General features: G+C 40.8%; 1 protein-coding gene across 1 annotated transcript in view; it reads right to left on the bottom strand.

The window, feature by feature from the left end:
• The window catches only part of ADAMTS5 (ADAM metallopeptidase with thrombospondin type 1 motif 5), an 89,689-nt gene that overhangs the window by 10,436 nt on the left and 56,769 nt on the right, over positions 1-22,484 (bottom strand). The window contains exons 3-7 of the mRNA XM_061627876.1: positions 22,058-22,225; positions 8,971-9,254; positions 4,876-5,059; positions 3,938-4,113; positions 1,404-1,579 (exon numbers count right to left, since the gene is read on the bottom strand). Of these exons, the coding sequence (XP_061483860.1) occupies positions 1,404-1,579; positions 3,938-4,113; positions 4,876-5,059; positions 8,971-9,254; positions 22,058-22,225 (988 nt within the window). The remainder of the gene's footprint in view (positions 1-1,403; positions 1,580-3,937; positions 4,114-4,875; positions 5,060-8,970; positions 9,255-22,057; positions 22,226-22,484) is intronic.

The following is a 22,484-nucleotide window of genomic DNA, read 5'->3' as shown; positions in this document are numbered from 1 at the left end:
CCAACTCTAGTGATACATTTTAGCATACAGCATACAGCTATCTCAGTCTGCTCAGGATCAAAAGAGAGAGAAGCATCCTAAAGCAGGAGGAAAGTAACTGAGAAAATTTAAATAAGCACATATGCACTCACATATACATGCAGACACAAAGGAAAACACACACAAAGAATAGCTATGTTGGACTCTATTAAAATAAGGTCACCAAAGTCTGTGCTTTACATTATGCTTCTACAGATTATGTCCAAATACAGTAGGGCCCCGCTTATATGGCGGGTTAGGGACATCGCCGTAAAGCAGAACCCATATACTATAATGGGGCCGTCGCGTGAAAATGTCGCAAAATCAGCTTTAAAAGGGAATTTCCCACCGCTGCATTAGCGGAACACCGAAATGCAAAGCGCTGGTAAGCAGGGCCCTACTGTACTTCAGAAGGGTGTTTAGCACTGCAGTAAATCCTAAAATATTTTAAAAATACAGAAATGGCTTCATACTAAGCAAAAGTAAATCTACATAGCTATAAAATAGACACAAAAATGGAACACGTCCTGCACATTTTTATACAAAGAATATTGCTACTGATTATTTTTAGTATTAACTCTCACTAATTATATCAGTACTACTATTGCTAATTGTCTACTATTGGAGACAATCCAAGCCCATGTTGTGCAAATCTGCTTCATTTTAATGGGATCAATGCAGAAATTGGGTGGTGAGGCTTAATGGGAAGAACTGCAATGGTGTGGTAGAGGAGTAATTTGAACCTCCCTTCCCAATTTCTTGCAGACACCTTACACTGTGAACCAGATTATCCATGTGAGCGCCCAGTAATTCTTGGTTCATGTGATTTCTCCTTGAAAAACAAACATAAGGAAGATCATCATAAGATTGCTGTGCCAGGGTAAATATAAGACCTAGGCCATTCACATGACTTGTTTAGCGCATTTAACACTGAAATAATCATATGATAACAAATAACCTACTGGGTTTGACAGCATGGATAGCTTGGTTGTGTGAGGCAGTTATAACTAATCAGTTATGTGCAATGTTATTAAAAAGTTAAGAATATCTAGTGAACAATCCAACATAATGCACACCTCAACTGGTCATAAGTATTGGCCTTCAGAAAACTTTGAATGAAAACAAAGCCCTCTTTAGACGTTTAAAGGTGCTGCCTTGTGTCAAATGGTGGAAAGCAGCATTTTGGTAGAAGCTCTGATCCCTCCTGTAGTTCCATCACACATCTGCAACACGCCCTATGCTTGCACGCGCATAGGCGCCTGCAAGACCATTTCATGAGGTATTCTTGGCTTTATGTTTGTCATATAAATTTGTCATACAACACCCCAGTTAATTGAACCCTGCATAAACAGCTTTCAAAACAATAGTTATCACCAGATTCTTACCTCTTTTTATTAAAGGTTCCCATAATTTTTGTGCAACTGGAATTGTCTCCACCACAGATTCCACATTTATCATACTGCAACTTTGAACCAATAATGCCATCACATCCCGTTCTCACACATTTGCCACGGACACAGATTGAATTACTATACGGCCTGCATTCAGTTCCATCTGTCACCTGTTTGATGAAGTCACTGCTGGTTAAAACTGAAGTTTTAAGACTTGTTTCTGAGTGATTTGTTAATGAACATTCTTATATATTTTAAGATTTTCAAGAGTTCAAGGGCTCCTACTGGGAGGAAGGGCAGGATACAAATCAAATAATAAATGAATAAAATAAATAATAAGTTGCACGGTTGCAGCCATTAAAGGGCCAAACATTGCTGTCATAGTTGGGATCAGCAGACACTGGTGAAGTATATGAAATTACCAGTGTCCTCTAAGAGTGCTTGCAAATGCACTGATCCAAGGTATGGAAACCAACAGCACTTCTAGTGCATTCATGCAACAATTTCAGTGGAAGCTGCTGGCATGCCTTTATTCTGGGTTTAAGTGCTACATAATGAATACTGCAGTGATGCATTCAGAGAGCTGAACACCTTCCCGGTACTTTCCGTTTCTGGCTACAGGCTGGATCCTTGCATTCTGAGCTAAGTAGATTGTAATGTATGTTTTTACTTAGGCTAAGTTGAGAAATCTCCCTGCCCCAACCAATCCATAGTAAGATCCAGTTTCAATTATACAGACACAGGGAGAGCGACAAGCCCTAATAATCAGACTTGCAGTTCACTCAGTAGCTAGGGATCCAAATTCATTCTCCTCAGATGCATAACAGAGATGAAAAATAATGGAGGCAGCATTAAACTCAAGAAAGCAAAAAGAAAAAGAGGCAAACCTCAAAAGAAAATAGTAGTGAAATGCTCAATGCATTTTGGTGAAGATTTTAGGGCCAGTGAAATATATCTCCATTCCCCATAATTCAGATTATATTTTATTTACATTGGGCTGGATCCGGAAATGCTCTTCCATGAATACAAGGGCTCCTTCTGTATGCAAGAAGGACTTCAGTCCAATGAAGCAATTTTCACTGATCCCTCCCTTTTCTCTGTAGCCCTCTGTGCCACCCTTTCTGGAGAGTCCCCCAAACTGCCTGGAACAGCTTTCAGGGGGCAGTCACAAGGGCAAGGAGAAATGGGCAGATATTGCCTCCCTCCCAGTGCACCTGTAGGAGTCAATCCATAGTCACTAATATAATTAACAACCAATGTATAACGCAAGGAATATATTTTAATACAACAAACCCTAACACTCAACTAATTGATACAGCCACATCTAACTTGTTTTTCATTATAGAACAAAGGCAATAGTCTAATACACACTTACCTGGGAGTAAGTCAAATGGAATTCAATGCATTTTTAAATGAACTGACCTAATTTGCACCTCCCAAACTAATGCAGTTATTCTCCAGATAATTCTTCAAATTGTACAATATAGTTCTATTATAATTATGAATCCCTTACTATATATAAACCACTACATGAAATTATAATTGATAATACATATAATCTATTTATGGATGACTAAAGGTTTAGGGTTTGTTGAATTAAGGTATGTTCCATGCATTGGAAAGCTTTTATCACGGGTTGTTTTATTATATATGGCCTGGTTCGCACAGCATTCTAAGCCAAATGTTGGCTTAGCGAGACTACGCAAGCATGAGGGTTTCTGGAGAGATGCTCACAGCTGCTCTGCCCCTTCCTGGTCCTTTTTGCTGCTGCACCATGCTTAGTTAAGCCATGGTTTGGCTTAGTGTGCCATCTGAACCAGAGTTTAGGGGTAAGCTCTGTCCTCACTCATAGATTAGTGAGAGGAAAGCTTAAGCATAAGCCCTGGTCCGGATGAGAAGCCAAGCTGAATTTTGGCAGAGCTTAGCACCAGCTACACCAATGGAGGAACAACATGGCTGCAAGCTCTTCTCCAGGAGCTTGCAAAGTCGTGCATTCTTGCTTGACTTAGTGTGCCTTCATTCATCTAGTTTTTCTTTCTGTGCCGCTGCAGGGAGACTTCACTGAAACATGCTGAGCCTTTCACTATTTTATTATTTTATTATTATCTTTTCAGTACTCCTTTGAGACTTTGTCTTGCATAAGAGAGGTGGCCAAATAATAGCTGAGGCTCAGTTCAAGGATACAAAATGAAATCTAAGTAAAAGAAGGAGCTACTAGTGGGCTGGGGCAGACATACAATTTCTATTACATCTCTCCAGTGACATTCTGGAACCAAGAAAGGTCAAGTGAAGATGGAAATAGTGCAGGCAGTCTTACATTGTGCTGATTGTGATGGAGAAGGTGTCCTCTGGAGCATGCCAGTTCTGCCAGGGTAGGGGGGAAAGAAGAAATAATCTGGCCAGGGACTGCTGAAGATTTAAAGTGATTTGGCTGAAAATAAGCCTTGGACTTCCATGCTACACAGAGGACTTCAAAACACAAATATATTGATATATGAATGATAAGCAGTTACTGAAACTACTTTTACCTTTTGAGAAAAAACTACATAGTAGCCAGTTCCTTTGGCTCGACAGGTGAGCTTGCAAACATCTCCTGGCAGCACTCCTGCATACTTGGGGACCCACTCTACAAAGGTTTTGACACCTTTTGCGTCAGATTGGTAGCCATTTCTTGCTTCACATTGTTCCTGGCGAAAAGCTTTAGCTGGAGAAGGATCATTCATTCATTACAATTCATGTAAAGATTTTATCCCAATGCTAACACAAAACCACAGTAATGGAAGACCCAAAGTCATCTATCAAGAGATAGCCAGTGCAAGACCTATGGGTCATATCCAACAAAACAAAACACAATCAACAATATGCCATGCTGGCACCGTATAATGATTTACCTATGGGATAGTCATTGTAGGATAAAGTAAGCAGGGAAAAGCCTTGGTAGACTGTATATAGCCTATATATACCTCTTCTCCTAGGCATTTTAGCATGTGTTTTTAAATTGTTTTTAATTTTTTTAAATTGTGTTTTTAAATTGTTTTTTGTGTTTTAAAATTTGTATTTAAAATTTGTATATTTGTATTTAATGTTTTTAATTGCTTCGGCTATGGGGTGGTATATAAATGTAATAAATAAATAAAATAAATAAATATAGATCTAACATTCCACAAACACTAATCTAAGCAAGCCGTAACAGATCCTTTCACCATCTCTCCAGGCAATTCTTCATTTCTAGGGCTTGTCTTCTTCAACCCACTAGATCAGATAACTACTTGCAATTGCATAGACTGAATGCAGTTATTCCAGAATTGTCAAATATTATTTGACCCTAGAGTCTCTACAGAAATAGTCAGATCATTTAACCATGTCACTGCTGCTCTGTGTATGGTAGGAAATAGCATTTCTATAACATTTATGAAAGACTGAAAGCTCAGGTAATGTTATCGCCTTTGATTTATGGAAAACATACCATTGGCAGGACAGGGCAGGACATTACAGGAGTGATAGATGGCCCGCTTTCCTGTGCAATACCGGCCATTATTTCTAGGTGCTGGGTTATTGCAGTGACGATAGGCAAACTGGACACCTCCACCACATGTACGAGAGCATTGTCCCCAAGGCCCCCAGGATCCCCAGTTCCCATGGTTTGAAGCCTGAAATATAAAGGATAATGGGTTATAAAAGATTATCCATCAAACCTGGAAAATAAACACAAGTTCCAAATTCACCAGCACTTGTGTCCCCATTTTCTAATTACAATAAACTTTGTTCCCAGTGTCCATTTCTCTCCAGTGAAAACCGAAGTGTATCACTGGCTAACTTCCTTGCACAATCAGCATGGCAAATCACTGAATAGAAGTGAATACCCCAAAGGTCATCCATGTTAATCTTCTGTGCTAAGGCAGAACTCTGCTCAACACCTCTAATGTATTAGCATCTTGTTGATTTGTTTTATTCTGGCTGGTATATTATTTTTATGCTGCTTTTAGATATTTTCTCCTTTGCTGATTTTCATGGATCTGTTTATTGTGTGTGTGTGTGTTTAAATGTTTTGTGTTTTTATTGTGAGCCACCCTGATAATTGGGTTGAAGGGCCAGGTATAAATCTTAGTGCTATATAAATAGGGTGTAAGAGAATGCAAAGATCAGAAGCCAAGAAGAGGTACAATGTTCAACGTTGTAAAGCATATATGGATGTCTCAAGAAATTGAGTTGTTTTATGCACCACCTAGAGGCAGCCACTCCCACCCCCACCAAAACAAAACAAAGAGGGCACACTGATAGGAGAAAAATGTCTCTCTAGCCCCACTCTGGTAGTTAATTGGTCCCTGGGTAGAGCAAGTTGATGGTTTCAGTTGTGTTCCATTGTGTACAATGGCAAATGGGGCAGAACAACTAAAATATAGAGAGCACAAACTTTCCATTCAGCTTTTAAAACAGTATAGGAAGACAAAATGGTAGTTCTTACATTAGTGGATTTATTCCCTGCATGTCTGTACAGCTAGCAGAGTTGGACTCCTTACAGCAAGAACTTTCTATTTTCTCCAAACAAATAAGGATATAAATTCAAGTAAATAAGAATGCAATATAAATACTACACATTCTTTGTACCTCAATTACTGTGGCTACCAGGGAGTTTAGCACTCCTGGCAGGCCTGTAGCCAGCCTTCCTTGTTAGGTGGGGCAGCTACATTTATAAGTGGGGCATTGGGAGAGGATAGAGGTACATTGTGTTAGCCAATCCCCCCCTTCACTAGTGGAGAGGGTGTGAAGGCCAAGGGAAAGAGAAAGGAGTACCCTTCCCCTTCACTGCTCCTCCATCAAGAAATTGTGTTAACTTTCATAATGGGCTATGTAAAGGTCAGGTTAACAGACTATTTAGTGTGAACACTAGGAATTAAATGACTGACATATTTTTTGTTTCATAAGAAAAAAGGATGTTCAGGATATAGTGAACAACGGGAAACCAAAAGGTGTTACCTCCTCCTTGATGGTCCCTCTTTCTAGTCTTGTTCCTGACCTTTAGATTTTCCTCCCTATTGAATAACGAAAGGGAAACTTTTAAACTGGTTGCTATATAAAGGAATAACTGAGTGACTGGAAACTAATTGTGGAAAGCAATTGGGATTTATTTTACTGGTTGCTGGGCTAATTTTTCTACCCAGAAACCCTGAAAAGGCCTCATGCTGAGCTGCATACATTGGGAAAGTCAGAAACTAGGTCTGAGTGGCCAGCCAGCCAGCTAGCTAACTGTAGTGTGTTTTAGCAGTGTTTCTATTCCTCTACAGCTGTTTTCATCCTTTGCCATCAAGTTTTATAACAATAGGCATGCATATTTGAATTACCCAATATTTCATAAACATTTTCACCAAACATGTTACTTCTTGGTAGCTGTAAACTTCCTGCAAGTGAGGATTTATGGATTGTTTCACATGTTACACTTCTATGTAAGTGTAATGCTGCCCTGGGTTCCTGCCGAAAGGGCGGGATATAAATTAAATAATGTAAGAATGAAACATGGTTCACACACATAGACTGCAATACATGATGACCTGGATGTGTGTAAATCACTACATGAATGTTTATCTAGGAATGTCATTCCCCATATTCCTTCTACATATGGGGAACGTGGCTAAAAGCCATCACAAGATGCAGCAATGGCTTCTTCCTTAGATGGCTTTAAAATGAGACTAGACAAGTTCAGAGGACAAAGAGGAATTAATAACATCTGTATGCAATATCTAAGTTCAGAGTCGGTATGCCACTGAATACCAACAGCTGGTATTCCATAATAGGAGAGGGCTTTTGCCTTCATGTCCTGCTTCTGGGCTTCCCACAAGCATTTAGTTGGCTATTGTAAGAAACAGGATGCTGGACTAGATGGACCATTGGTCAGATCTAGCAGGGATTTTCTTGAGTTCTCATGCCCTTAACACGTTAGTGCTTGCGTATAGGAATTTTGCAAAATATGTTGATGTTGCTTGAGCGTTGTGATGCAAAACGAGTCAATGAGCTGACAAAGAATAAGAATGGTGGCTGCACATGATTGCTGTGCTCATGGTAGCCATTTTCTCCATGTACTGCTTTCCTGCTTATAGTGAACTAGTTATCTGATCAATTGACTTTGAGCAGGCAGATGCAATCAAAACAGAAAATAGCTGTCACTATGAGGAGGTCAGTTGTATACAACATGTTTTATGGACTTCTTGGGACAAAATCATTACTGAGGTCTACTGCTATTTACACCTGATAAAAACCCCTTGGAATGACAGGAGGGAACAGTACTTCCTATTAGCTACCTAACGGCTACCTATTAGCTACCAGGCTAAGTTTAAGGTTCTAGTTTTGGTGTACAAAGCCCTATACAGCTTGGGACCAGGATACCTGAAAGACCGTCTTATTCTTTATATACCCAGTCAATCACTGCGATCTGTAGGTGAGGGCCTCCTGCAAATACTGTCTTATGAGGAGGTCCGTTCCACACAGCATAGGAAACGGACCTTTAGTGTAGTGGCACCTACCCTGTGGAATTCCCTCTCCTTAAATATTAGACAGGTGCCAACTCTGTTATCTTTTCAGTGCCTACTGAAGACCTTCCTCTTTCAACAAGCCTTTTATGTAGAGACCTTATCCCAGTCTGCATCTGCGCTGGAACTGCTTTTTAATACGTTTTCAAAGCTTTTTTTTTTTAAAGATGTTTTTAAAGCTCTTTTAAAAATGTTTTTAAAGATGTTTTGTTTTAATATGTTTTAAAATCTGTTTTTATGATGTTTTAAAGTGTTTTTAGTGTTTTTGTTTGCTGCCCAGGGCTCCTACTGGGGGGAAAGGCGGGATATAAATCAAATACATAATAATAAATCATACTTAAATATGGGATTTGCTACCATGATGAATTATCCATTGGACAAAGTCTCTAAGAATCCTCACTGTTGAAATATACTGCCCTCCCAATTGCAGACTTTTTAGTATTCCATATTGGTTCAGAATCAAACTAAGTACATACGCTGTTGCATCCTATTGCAGGAGAAAGTTTAAATTAAGGGTACAAGGTACTTTGCGTATCTAAAATCAAGGAATACATGGCATGGAACAACTCATTGTTAACATCCCATTTGATCTTGGGACAGACTTTGCACCAGCAAATATGCCAGGTGCTCCCTCTTTGGAGAAGGTAAAATGACTTGGCTGTGCACTAATGTACAGCCCATGTTTAATCAACCAGCTACCGTACAGTCATGTCATGCTAATGTATCCAGAAAGTGTTTCAATTCCACTAAATTTGGTTGCAGTGAAGACTGGAGCCCCTGTCAAGTGTTTTCAGAATGCAGAACCAGCAAAATACATGTTTTGTGGCTGTCAGAGATCTCTAGAAAATGTTATTCACCAAAGTGCACTGAGGGAATTCCGGTATCATCTGCACCCTAATGAAGAAAAGTGGAAAGCCTACACTAGCACCATGTTCTGCCAAGGAATAATTCCACTTGAATGCCCACTCAAAACAGGTCCCAGCATGATTAGGCCTTGCACACTTTCATATGGTTTGATCATTAAAGTAGCAACATACCGAATAATATTTTTTCTTTGTTTTATCAACACATTTCCCCTGAAGGCAGATCCTTCCTTTTCCGCATGGCGTCCCTTCCACAGCAGGGAGTTTTTTGGTCAAACACACCATCTGACCTTGGCGAACAACTGCACACCACAGACGAGAGCACACATCCATTCCAGGACACACTGTGTATTCAGACCCAAATGCTAGCTTGCATTGACGAATGGCATCATATGTTTGTCCTGGAAGTTCTTCAGGGCCCAAGATCTGTTTTCGTGGTTGATCCAGTAAACAGTTACCTGAAAGGACAACCCAGTTCATAATTTGTTTCCTCTTCCTGATGCTTGCCATACATCTGAACTTCCAAACTAGATAAAGTAATCAAGATTCTGTCCCAAGTTTTCAGTGGGGCTCTTATATATTATCTGAAAACTCTAACTCTAACCTGCCTGTAACTATATAATCTTTGCTTTTACAATATCCTTTATTTCACAGGCTGTAATTCATGACCCATTTATTTTTTAATAGTCCCACCAGACACAGGTATTTTAATTACAGCTATAGGAAAAATATTTTTCCTGCTATCCAAAAAACAGTCACATTTCAGTTCCTAATTGGTACTATCAACTTCAGAACAGGGCCTGGGGGTTACCTTTTTTAAAAAAATCCATGTACACAAAGCCACTCTGCAAGTGAGGTCTTCCATATTTATCAATGGGACTTAGAGACATTTCAAAATAAACAAAGCTGTCACTTGAACATGCTGAGGCACACTGCTGTTGAAAAGCTAAGTCTTTTTAATAAGGAAAGCCAGAAAAAGCATGACACAGAGCTGTAGCCAAGGAAATCATTTAAGAACGGACTGGGGGGGGTGATTATTCAAATCAAATCAAAATCAGCACAGCAAAGGCAATATTGATGGCAAGCGTTCACCTGAAAAGCAAAGAGAGCCACAAGACCGAAAAGCAAACAGTTCATGTCTTTACAAATGGAAAAGAACATGGTATAAGGCATAATTATGTTATCTGTGATGTCAAGCATTGACTTAGCACCCTCTTTCTTGGAAATAAAAAACTAAAACAGCATAGAGTAGTTTGTCCTGGAAATTCTATTTTAGGATACTTTTTTCTCATAGAAGTAACTGGCTCTTATGCTAATAAAAGGGACTATAGCCAATTTGAAGAGCTTTCTGTCTTGTTTATAACTCTTACAAAAGTAAATACCTTATAAGAGTCTTGTGTGGGTGCCTGTGGTTCAGTGAACCTTCATTTCTCTCAAGCCAAAATAGATTACCACAACCTGTCTCCCTCTGCAACCATTGCCAACTTCCACTTGATCATGGATGAAAGCATGCAGAATATAAATACCTCCTAACTCCAGGGCCTTAAAAATATAATTGGGATAAACACCAATATTTCAAAACGTTGCTTTTTAATGAAAATCAATGATGGCTCATTTCGCTCAAGAAAACTCACCAACTGAGATGATTTGCTTTTTTCTAAGATTAAATCTTAGTCAAAACTCCTTACTGCATCATCACTTCTCTACTTAAACTTTAACTTTTAACTTCATTCTGGCCCTAAGGACTTGATAGTGTCATCAGTAGCCTGCTGTAATGAGTTTGCTGGGCACTTCCAGAATAAGATCCTATGCATCCGCCGGGACTTAGACTCCCAGTTTACAGCAGTTGATCCGAATGAGGTGTCCGGAGCACAGTCTTGTCATGTTTTATTGGATGAGTTTCAGTTGGTTCAGCTCGAGGACGTGGACAAGTGCATGCGACCACTTCTGCTCTAGATCCTTGCCCCTCTTGGCTTATAAAAACTAGCAGAGTTGGAACAGCCAGCTGGGCCAGGGAAGTGATAAATGCCTCTTTACGAGAGGGAGTGGTCCCTGACCGTCTGAAAGAGGCGGTAGTGAGACCACTTCTGAAAAAATCCTCCTTGGATCCTGAAAATCTTAATAGCTATAGACCAGTCGTGAATGTTCCATTCCTGGGCAAGATCTTGGAGCGAGTGGTTGCTGGCCAGCTCCAGGCGCTATTGGATGAAACTGATTACCTAGATCCATTTCAATCGGGTTTTAGGCCCGGTTTCGGCACTGAGACAGCCTTGGTCGCCCTGTATGATGACCTATGTCGGGAGAGGGACGGAGGGAGTGTTACTCTGTTGATTCTCCTTGATCTCTCAGCAGCTTTTGATACCATCGACCATGGTATCCTCCTGGAGAGGCTCACGGAGTTGGGAGTTGGAGGTACAGCTTGGCAGTGGTTCCGCTCCTACTTGGCGGGTCGTCTCCAGAAGGTAGTGCTGGGGGAACATTACTCGACACCATGGGCTCTCCAGTGTGGAGTCCCGCAGGGGTTGGTTCTGTCTCCCATGCTTTTTAACATCTACATGAAGCTGCTGGGTGCAGTCATCAGGAGTTTTGGAGTGCGTTGCCATCAGTACGCTGATGACACGCAGCTCTACTTCTCCTTTTCATCTTCTTCAGGTGAGGCTGTCAATGTGCTGAACCGTTGCCTGGCTGCGATAATGGACTGGATGAGAGCTAACAAACTGAGGCTCAATCCAGACAAGACTGAGATGCTGTTGGTGGGAGGTTTCTCTGATCAGATGGTGGATGTCCACCCTGTTCTGGACGGGGTTACACTCCCCCTGAAGGAGCGGGTTCGTAGTTTGGGAGTATTTTTAGATCCTTCCCTGTCACTCGAGGCTCAAGTAGCCTCGGTGGCACGGAATGCGTTTTACCAACTTTGGTTGGTGGCCCAGCTACGTCCCTATCTGGACAGGGAGGATCTCACCTCAGTTGTCCATGCTCTGGTAACCTCTCGATTGGATTACTGCAATGCGCTCTACGTAGGGCTGCCTTTAAAGACGGTTCGGAAGCTGCAGCTTGTGCAGAATGCGGCGGCCAGACTGATAACGAGGACCAGGCGGTCTGAACATATAACACCTGTTCTGGCCCGCTTGCACTGGCTACCAATATGCTTCCGGGCCAGATTTAAAGTGCTGGTTTTAACCTATAAAGCCTTATACGGCGCAGGACCACAATACCTGCTGGAACGCCTCTCTCGATATGAACCTGCCCGTACACTACGTTCCACATCGAAGGCCCTCCTCCGAGTTCCGACGCATAGGGAAGCTCAGAGGATGATAACAAGAACTAGGGCCTTCTCAGTGGTGGCCCCCGAACTGTGGAATAGTCTTCCCGATGAGGTGCGCTTGGCGCCGACGTTGCTATCTTTTCAGCGCCAAGTTAAAACCTTCCTCTTTTCTCAGGCGTTTTAGTCTATTTTAGTCTTTTAAATATGTTTAACTGATTTTAGATTTGTGGATGCCTACATACATGTTCCTTGCACTGAATTATTGGATTTTATTGTGTATATTTATATTCCTCTGTTGTACACCGCCCAGAGAGCTATGCTAGTCGGGCGGTATAGAAATTCAACAAATAAATAAATAAATAATAAAAATAACTTTATCAGCTCTCTGATGATCCTGAGCCAGGATGCAATATATAACCTTTACCTCAGGCATATTTCACTGCATTTTAAAATTGAAATACTATCTCCCTGTTACTTGACTAGACATTGTTATGAAATGAAATACCCCTATGTTAGCTCCCTTGAGTTGTACTGTACTTGCAGAATAAATAGGATATGGAGGCCAAACAGGTTGTCTACTATATAATTTGGAAAGTTGTTTGTCTGTTTGCTGTGCATTTGGACACTTCTTAAGATATCATAACCAAATTTTGCATGATGGCTCCTAAAACCAAGGTCTAGGTTTTCATCTAGGTTTGGATACAATTGGATGCCATTTTGAATCAAGATGGCAGACTGAACCTTTCAAAACTGCACTGATTTTTTGGTTTCTTAGAATTCCCAAACAACATTGGATAAGAGGCTGCTACCAAACAATAAGCAGAACTGCAACATTTATATAATGCTCTCTTGATCCACTATGTCGGGACGCCACTAATATGCCACAACTCCTACTGGGAGGAAGGGTGGGATATAAATTTAATAAATAAATAAAATAGCTAACATCAAAGTAACATTGTAATTCTATGCAATCCTAGCTGCAAAGTCAACAGCACAACAATCTCATTAACAGTTGTTTCTAATATAAAAATACCACTCCCTCAGCAATCACTCACCAATCACAGCATTGCACATTGTCAGCTTTCCTATAAGAGTCATGCAAGTAAGACACCTATCAGTACACAGTGGCAGTTTTGATGTAATGATGATGTCACTCTACCCCAGCCTTTCCCAACCAGTGTGCCTCCAGATGTTGTTGGACCACAACTCCCATCAGCCTCAGCCAGCATTGCCAATGGTCAGGAAAGATGGGAGTTGTGGTCCAACAACATCTGGAGGCACACTGGTTGGGAAAGGCTTCTCTACCCAATCTCAGACACAAAATTCACAAGCAGGTTGCCAGGGAGAGCCCACAGACCCTCTCCTGTAAGGGACCCTGCATGACTTTAACTGGCAGGGATGAGGAGAAATTCAATTCAGTTCACATTGAAAGCCACATCTATCAAATTTGAACTTTCTGAAACAATATGAGAACTGAAGCACAGCCATCTTTCAAAATTCACACTGAGATGAATTTTCTAACTAAACAATGTTTATAATAATAACATATGTGGGAAAAGTGTGCATAAAATGAATATATTAGTGAAAATAACACAAAAATACATTGAATTAAGAGAAATTGCTTAAAATGTGTTCATTAGTCAAAAATGGATAAAAATGTGTTTGGAGGAATTCACACTAAAATGCTGAAGAATTTTCACTGGATTTTTTTTAAAAAAAATGCAAATTGCTGAAGAACTGAGTTTAAGATTGGAACACTGAGAAACTGAGAAAACCAAAATTTAGAGTTCCTTCCATCCCTAGGCCTAGTGGTTAGGAGGACAGCCACTGAAGCCTGCAGCCACAAGCTCAAGGACGCTCACCTGGGCAGAGGTTCGAGTCCACGCACACCTAACAAGATTCTTCAAACAACCACACTTTTGACAGGGGAAAGGCCAGGGCCACAAAGCAAAAAAAGAGAACATCTGCCATTCCAATCACAACAGTTGGCCAACTCAATAGCTTTGTGGTTGGAAGGAGGTATATAGGTAGACATCAAGGTTAACTCCCCACAACTCCAGAGAAACGCTTCTGTTGCAGGACCAAAGATTCCTCACAATGACCATGGGTGGGGGGTAGAAGCATTTTGCAATGTAGAATGAAAGAGGGCACATGCACAAGGAAGGACTAATGCTATAGATTTGGCTGGCAGCTCAATGGGAAGTGAAATTGTGGATTTGAGCCCAGTGCAGGGGACAGCATATGCTGATCTCTATCAGGCGAGTTCCACCTTTTGGGTGTCCCACTGATAACAATAATTTCAGATAGAAAAAGGGAGATGAGGTGTAGCATAGGTAGAACCCATGCAACTAAACCGAAAGAAAAACACCCTAACAAAGGGGTGGGGCCTGATCTAGTCCATCAGGCAATTTTTTCTGATGCCTCAAGACCCCACTAATTTTGTCAGCATTCAGTTTTATTTATCTAAAATGTATACTCTACTTTGTGAGGAGCTTCCTCTACTGAGCAGCTTGTAATCTCCAATAAAAACCAACTCCATCTGACAATAAAATATAAAAAAAACAAGCTACAGTAGAACTAAGCAATAAACCAGCCTAACCACAATAAGCCAGTGGAGTACAGAAATAGATTATAACACATAATACTGATAATAACAGTATGAAGACAGAAAAACAAACAAGAATTAAAAACTGCAGAAAATAATCATAACCATAATCATAACCATCATTTAGATTTGTTAGTCACTTAACACTAACAACCCCCATGGACTTATTTGGGAAGGCGTGGGAGAAAATAAAAGTTTTCAATAAACAGTGTTAGGGCTTGCTCAATTTGAAGAGAAGGGAATTCTAGAGAACTGATGCCACAACACTAAAAGCATGGATTCAAGTCACAGCATAAAGTAGATATGGTGCTGGAGTGGGCAGAGATATTTAAACCTCTCTGCCCAGCCCAGTGGCCTGATGGGGATGCAAAACTGCCCCCCCTCAATCATCTGATGCATCATTTGATAAAGTCCTTCTCACTGATCTCCACAGATCAGCTGACAAAGGAAGGGGCTGTGTGTCTTGTATGCATACGTGTGTGTCATGTATGGTGGGTATGAGAGAGACTGGGGCAGCCACAGCCGCTTTCGGGTACAGTCACCACAGGCATGTAGCCCTTGGATGGTTGGCCAAGGATGAATTTGTCTTTTGGGCTGAAAAAGGTTGCCCTTACATCCCTGCCCTAACCACACAGTACTCTTGAGATTGTTGTACTCTCAGAGGAGCCTAACATATGACACAAACTTTTCCTTCATGCATAAAATAATCTGAGCCATACAATCCAGCACTGTGTGACTGTAGGTCTGTGGAGAAGTAGCGGCTTAGTATACATGGTGTCTCAGATTTGATCCCTGGATATGACCTCTAAGGAGACAAGTCAGAGAAAGTCATATATGTTTACTACAGGGTAGCACAAGAGTCAATTAGAGTAATTGGTACAAGGTCCAACAGTAACATTCAGATTTAGCTTAAGGTTGCATTCAGACATGGGTTTAATTTCATTAGTTTTACTGACTATAATTGTAGCGCTTTCTAATGTTCCTTTCACACTGCAGTACCTGTTGCATTATGGAACTTGGCTTTTTGACTGATATACCGCCACATCGTGCTAAATTTCATTCACACCAGTGGGCATGGTATGACACAACTGGACATGTCGCTACTCCCCCATCTTTTCTGCATATGCACACTTCTGTTTCTCCATGATTCACCCATGAAAGCATCAGGAAATAACTGTATGATGGTAAACCATCCCATATTTTGTCACTCTTCTCCTGGGATTTTCTAGGTTAATGGGGTTGCATTTTTTCTGGAAGCAATTAACACAAAAAGGAGCACTAAACTTCCACTATATTTCACTACATTTACAGAAGTGACTTTCCAGAAGTCATGTGAAAGATCAAATAAAATGTGGAAATACTTCAGGAAAATGGAATAAACTGCCATCTGAATTAGGGATGTGCTAGAATTCCGCCCAATTCAGATCTGGTACAGAATTTTCCATTAGTTCATTTCTTCTCAATCACTGAGGATCAGATCTTAATGTAGTGAATTTCAGCTGCTATTTTTGAAAGCGATCTTTTTTTAAAAAAGAAAAGAAAAAGAATCGCCTCTAAAGAATTATAATTTATCAATATTTCCTTTAAAATGTCAATATTAATATCAATATTTTTCCAAGTGGAAAAAAACACAGACTGGTAAAAGCAGTGGCTAGCAGATACAGAACGAACTCAAATCGATGCCAGCCTGTTAGGTCAGAATGTTTTGAACCTGCACTGGCCAACGGATCTCATCCCTAGTCTGAATGCAGCCTATCTATGGCCCAGGAAGCCGTGAAGAGTTCTTTCTTTTGTCTTAATCTGGTTTTAATCTGTCCAGAGTTTTTAACCTTTGCTACAGCTCTGTATTATTATAAACAGATCTGCTTATAGCTGTGGATGATGAAGCTCACAAGATTCAGTATTAAACATAAATCTGAGGACTTAACTCAAAGCTTCCTCTTGTATTTGAAGTCCCCTTCCATTTGTATTTTCCAGAGGTGCACATGTGAAACCTTTGGGTAATAGATAAGGGGTGCAAAATGCTCAGAAACCTAATATTGGGGGCCTGTGTCAAATAAGGATTAAACTCAAGGATTAAACTGTTCCTTTTCTCAAAAACATTCTGTCCCAATCTTGGACAAACACATTTAGAACCTACAAACAAGCTTCTTTATTGCTCTAAATGTTCCAATTAATGGGTTAAAACAGTATTTTTGGTAGCTCAGCATGCGACCCTCAATATTTACTTACCACATTGTTTATTCTAACAATAAACAGAAAAATGTCAGCTACTTTGCAAGCTGGTGTTTGCTATGTGTGTGGATTGAGAAATGCTAATGGCAGCTTATGATGAGGCTAATGCAGCTGCTGAGAAGCCAACACTCTATTAACCACACATAGAAATGCTCAAGATCACAGTCCACAGTGTTACTGCAGCAACAGGGAGTGGAAGGTTCTAGTTAGCTGTTTTAGATTCCCCCAGGAACAATATCAAAAGCACAATAACAACAGAGAGGAGAAAAAGAGCTAATACAGCAATGATAGCCTCACTCACAAAGTCTATGACAACTATACTGACATACAGGAATCACAGTTATGCTTGCCAACAGTGCTTCCACATTAGTCATGCATGGAAGGCATCAATCAACTCTGGACATCAGAGAGTGGAACCCACACCTCCACCGTCACACAATGCACATATAGCCTGCCATGAATAGACAACAGTGCCTGCTCTGTCAGAGCATCCCATAGCCAGTGGTTAGGAGGCTAGGTTGTAGTAGTCAAACAGACTTTCCAGGAAAAAAAATCTTCAAGTCCTACTGGGGTGTCAATCCTCTTACGCAGACGTGTATAATATAGCACATTTGAACAGAGTCTTTGGGAGGCAAACAAGCTTTCCAAAACTCAGAGGGAAAGGAGCCATATAGACAAATACATATGACAACAACAAGGTAACCCTGTGAACTCCTTTATGGTTCACTGAGAAAGAGCCACTACAGGGGGAAACCCAAGAGTGTCTGCAGGAATATTTTTAGGAGGGTGGGAGCAAAGTCTATGAATTGTTACTGCACGTCATTGTCAACCCATTCCACCCAGCATTATATTTAGAATTCGGGGGGGGAGAAGGAAGTGCCGCATCCCCTCCCCCGCAGACACCGTTGGGGAAACTGGAGCTCTGGGATTGAGTCCTGCTTCTGGAAGATATTAAACAGCCACAAGAGTGGCTGTATACTACAGCCAGCGTGGATCTTTCACATTCCGCAATGTTAAATTGAAAATACTCCCCCATACCATTCTGATGCTTCCCATAAGCTCATTTCAAAACAAAACCTTACAAAAATTATAGTCCTGAACTCAGAAATGCTTGCTTAACAACCCTCTCTAGCCATGATGGCTGTGCTCTGCCACCCTAGTCAGAGGCAGCATGCTTCTGAAAACCAGTTGCCGGAAGCCTCAGGAGGGGAGAGTGTTCTTGCACTCGGGTCCTGCTTGCGGGCTTCCCCCAGTCACCTGGTTTGCCACTGTGAGAACAGGATGCTGGACTAGATGGGCCACTGGCCTGATCCAGTAGGCTCTTCTTATGTTCTTATTATGTTCTCTCAATTTTCATGGCAATACACAAAACAGTCAGAAGGAACGAGCGTTCAAAGTCTAAACAGAGAAGAAGGAAAACCAGATCCCTTTTGGACTTTTTTCTGTCAGAATTCTCATAATTTGTTGAAATTCATTAAAAATCAGCCATGTTCACAGAGTACCTGTAATCCTATTACTGACCTTGCCCCATACTCTAACCTTCATCTTCTGCAGTTTAAAAGTTAAAAAAATGCCTGGCTGGTTTTTAATTAATTTAAGCCATTTTGGCTTGAACTCAATGATAGTGTCAGGCATGCTCAGTAAGAACCAACTGTCAGAGTTCTAAAAGCCTCACAGCTGCTGGGCTTGCCTAATCAGGGGACCACACCCACACCAGACTTTGATTTCACTTGAGACAATCATGGCTTCCCTCAAAGAATCCTGGGAAGTGTCGTTGGTGAAGGGTGCTGAGAAGAGACTCCCTATTTCCCTAACAGAGCTCCAGTGGCCAGAGTGGTTTAACAGTCAGCCGCTCTGATTGAAGGTCTGTGAGGGGAACAGGGCGTCTCCTAGCAACTCTCAGCACCCTTCACTAACTACACTTCCCAGGATTCTTTGAGAGAAGCCATGACTGTCCAAAGTGAAATAAAGGCCTGGTGTGGATGTGGCCAGGGACAGCTTTGGTTTAAATTTGGGTGGAAGGCTACACATGCCTGCTGTAGAATAAAAAGGTGGGGGAAACGCTGAAAAGCAATGATAGTGTTCACAATGTTTTCCTTTTGGAAAGGAAAGGGGCTTCCCCTCTGCCCAGTGCCCACCCATCCAATCTCCTCCCCTCCCCTTCCTCCTCCCCTCCCCCAGGTCAGTGTTGGACTATGACCTGGGAGACCAGGGTTCGAATCCCCACACAGCCATGAAGCTCACTGGGTGACCTTGGGCCAGTCACTGCCTCTCAGCCTCAGAGCAAGGTAATGGTAAACCACCTCTGAATACTGCTTACCATGAAAACCCTATTCATAGGGTCGCCATAAGTTGGAATTTGGTAACATGTGTCTCTGAGCATATGGTGAGTGATAGCAACACCTGCAATCAGCCCAAATAATAGAAGACATCCGCTGTGCTGATCTTATTTTAGCAGGGAGGAAGAAACATTATTAAGACAGTTGATATAGTTCAGATGGTCACTTTAAATGTCTGATTTACTTTGCAATGTTAGTGGTTTCCTATAGGAAATCACTTTCTTTTGTTTCTGTTTCTCTGAATAAGTGAAGTACAGCAACGCTTTGCACATTGACAATCTTATCCTCCATGAATTTGTTTACTTTCATTTTAATGTCATCCACATTGGCAGCCATCACTACTTCTTGTGGTGGCATATTCCATAGTTTAACTATGCATTACGTAAATAACTTCCTTTTGCCTGAGCTGAATGCTGTAACATTCAGTTTCATTGGATGACTCCAATGTGTTATGAGAGAGTGAGAAAAAATTCTCTCCATCCACTTTCTCCAAACCATACACGTCTTGTCTTGGTTGAGGCTTTAGTCTATTGGCCTTCATCCAATCCATTACTGTGACCAGGCACTGGTTCAGTAAATCCATATCCATACCTTGTTCAGATGACAAGGAGAAACAGAGTTGCATACATCTGCATATTGATAACAGTGCAGACTAAATCTCTGGTGACCCCATTCAGCAGTTTTATGTAGATGTTGAACTACATGGGGGATACTATGGTTGACAGTATCAAAATCCACTGAGAAATCCAGTAGAATTAACAGAGTAACATACCCCTCTGCCTCTATCTTGACATATCTCACTGGGCCACCAAGTCTCAGTAGCAAAAACAGGCCTGAAATTGAAATGGATCCAGAAAGTCAGTTTCACCTAGAAGAGCCTGGAACTGATTGGCAGGTACCCCAAACATGGTAACCTTTTCTTATAGGACAGTTTTTTGATCCCCTTGTTCATTTAGGTTGCCCTTTTCTGCACCTGTTCCAGCCCTGCAATATCCATTTTGAGAAGAGGTAACCAGAAATGTACACAATATTCCAAGTGTGGTTGCGCTATAGAGTTGCATAAAGGGCATTGGTAGTTTTATTTTCAATCCCCTTCCTAATGATCTCTCACATGGAATTTGTCTTTTCACAACTGCCGCACACTGGGTTGATGCTTTCATGGAGCAATCCACCAGGACAGGGAGAGGGATAAGGCAGCAGGGAGGTCAGGGCCATGCAAAGTGCCAGCAGAGCCAATCTGGCACTCCTGCCAGTGTGTTTGCACTGTGGCGACCTCTCCACTGCCTCACCCCCTTCCTCCTGGGAAGCAACAATGACCCAACTGCCGGGAAGCTAGTGTAGTGGCTCCACCCCACCTAGTGAGCTACTTCTGTGACATTCACACATCTTAGCTTATGAGCTTTACTCCCTTGCTGAAGCTCATAAACCTTGGGTGGTTTGCTATGATTGGCTCCTGCATCCTCCACCATAAGTGGAGGTGGAAAGAGGGTATGGGGGGGAGAGTTGCCCTGGACTTTTCACTGACTTCCATGGGTAGTTTTTGTTGTTGTTGTTATAACATTTCGTTGATGTTACCTTTATGCCCATAGGGTAGGTGGGGCCCAGCCTTGGGGAGAATAAGAATCAGACAAAGCCACCCATTTGCTTGATTCTTTCCCAGGATGCTATTTCTATCTATTTCTTCCCCTATGCCATTGTAATTACACTGGCATAGTATTTACGCTGTCTTTAAACTACAATGATGTAATTATGTTAGTGTTACATAATGTAAGTATGTTATGTTACAATGATGTAATTATGTAATTTACCAAGCTGGTGTAATCTAGAGCTACACTGGCATAAGGAATTTTGTAGCAATACTATCCTTGTCCAGCTGGTGTTAACTTGGATAAGATTGCAATGCAATGTGTTTAAGACAACACCAAAGCAGCATAGATACTGTATACCATGGAAAATACAATAGTAGATGTTCAATAATTGCCTTATAAAGTAGCAGACTGTAATTATAATTATAAATTATAATGGGACAAAATGTAGGATTGCATACTGCACTGAAAACCAACCTACACAATGTTGCTTCTACAAGTTCTGCATGCATACAGTATGTTTTTCATCCATAAGTATTTCAGTTGCCATAACAACTGGATCCATTTGTTCAGTTAGGTCATTTTTATCTAAGCATTCTGGAATTTGAAAAGGTCGTTTAAGAGCTGCAGTTGCTTCAGGAGCACAGTGAAGAATTTTAAGAACATTTGGTTTTTGTTAAGGAGAAGATGGTAAAGAATACTGAAATACTAATATTAGCTAAATAAATTAAACTGTCAGCGTTTTGAAGCAAGGACATCTATTCAAAAGACTAGGAAACCTGGGCCAATATCTCTACTTTATCCTTGGTGTATTGGGTAGCCTTGAGCAAGTCACTTTGCTCAACTTCAGTTCTCGACTTGTTGTTAAAACTGATGTAAAGTATCTACTTTTTTGTAATCCATTGCTATTACTACTACTACTTATTGTTACCTACTGCTATTACTAATATTACATCTCACCGTTATTTACTCTTCTTATATACGATATATACTACTACTTTTGATCCTCATTTAGACAGAAGCAACAGAGTATTAATGGCAGTACTTAATTGTGTTTAGCACAGCAGGAGCCAGATCACAAGATAGGCCCTATAATTATTGTAACGGTATGAAGAGTAAGTTAAAGGAGAGTGAAAGTAACTTCAATTCTAATTACAATAACATATCATTTAAAAATTAGAGTTAAAACAACGTCCAGCATGATAACCAATGCCAAGATCTCCATACATACCATGGCCATCATCCAGAAATTCTGTTATTGTTGCTGAAGTGCATTTGGACCATGGTTTAGAAGCATCAATGCTTGTCAAGATGGAAGACATAAGTCTCTTATCTTCCATGGAACCAAAGTTCTCCTCACAGAATTTGGAGTCGTCATGGGAAAGTCCAAGGAGATGTCCTGTAAGAAGAAAACAGAATAGTGTCTCAGTTTTAATATTCCTTTCAAATGAAAATATTTGCTACTAAATAAAAAAAACACATATTCTTTATTTGAGGGCAAAATATGCTGTCCGATTAAGCCTGCCACTGTGTTATTTCTGATTATATGTGCAAATCTTTATGAATGTGGAGTTATAATGTGGGATGTAACTTTTCTAAATACATAGAGTAAGCATTAATATATTTAATTCAGTTATTTAAAATATTTCTTAATCACT

Source organism: Rhineura floridana, chromosome 5 (assembly GCF_030035675.1).
Source record: "Rhineura floridana isolate rRhiFlo1 chromosome 5, rRhiFlo1.hap2, whole genome shotgun sequence".
In the NCBI taxonomy this organism is placed as follows: domain Eukaryota; kingdom Metazoa; phylum Chordata; class Lepidosauria; order Squamata; family Rhineuridae; genus Rhineura; species Rhineura floridana.
The sequence above is the reverse complement of the archived record's forward strand: the minus strand, read 5'-3'. Positions and strand labels throughout refer to the sequence as shown.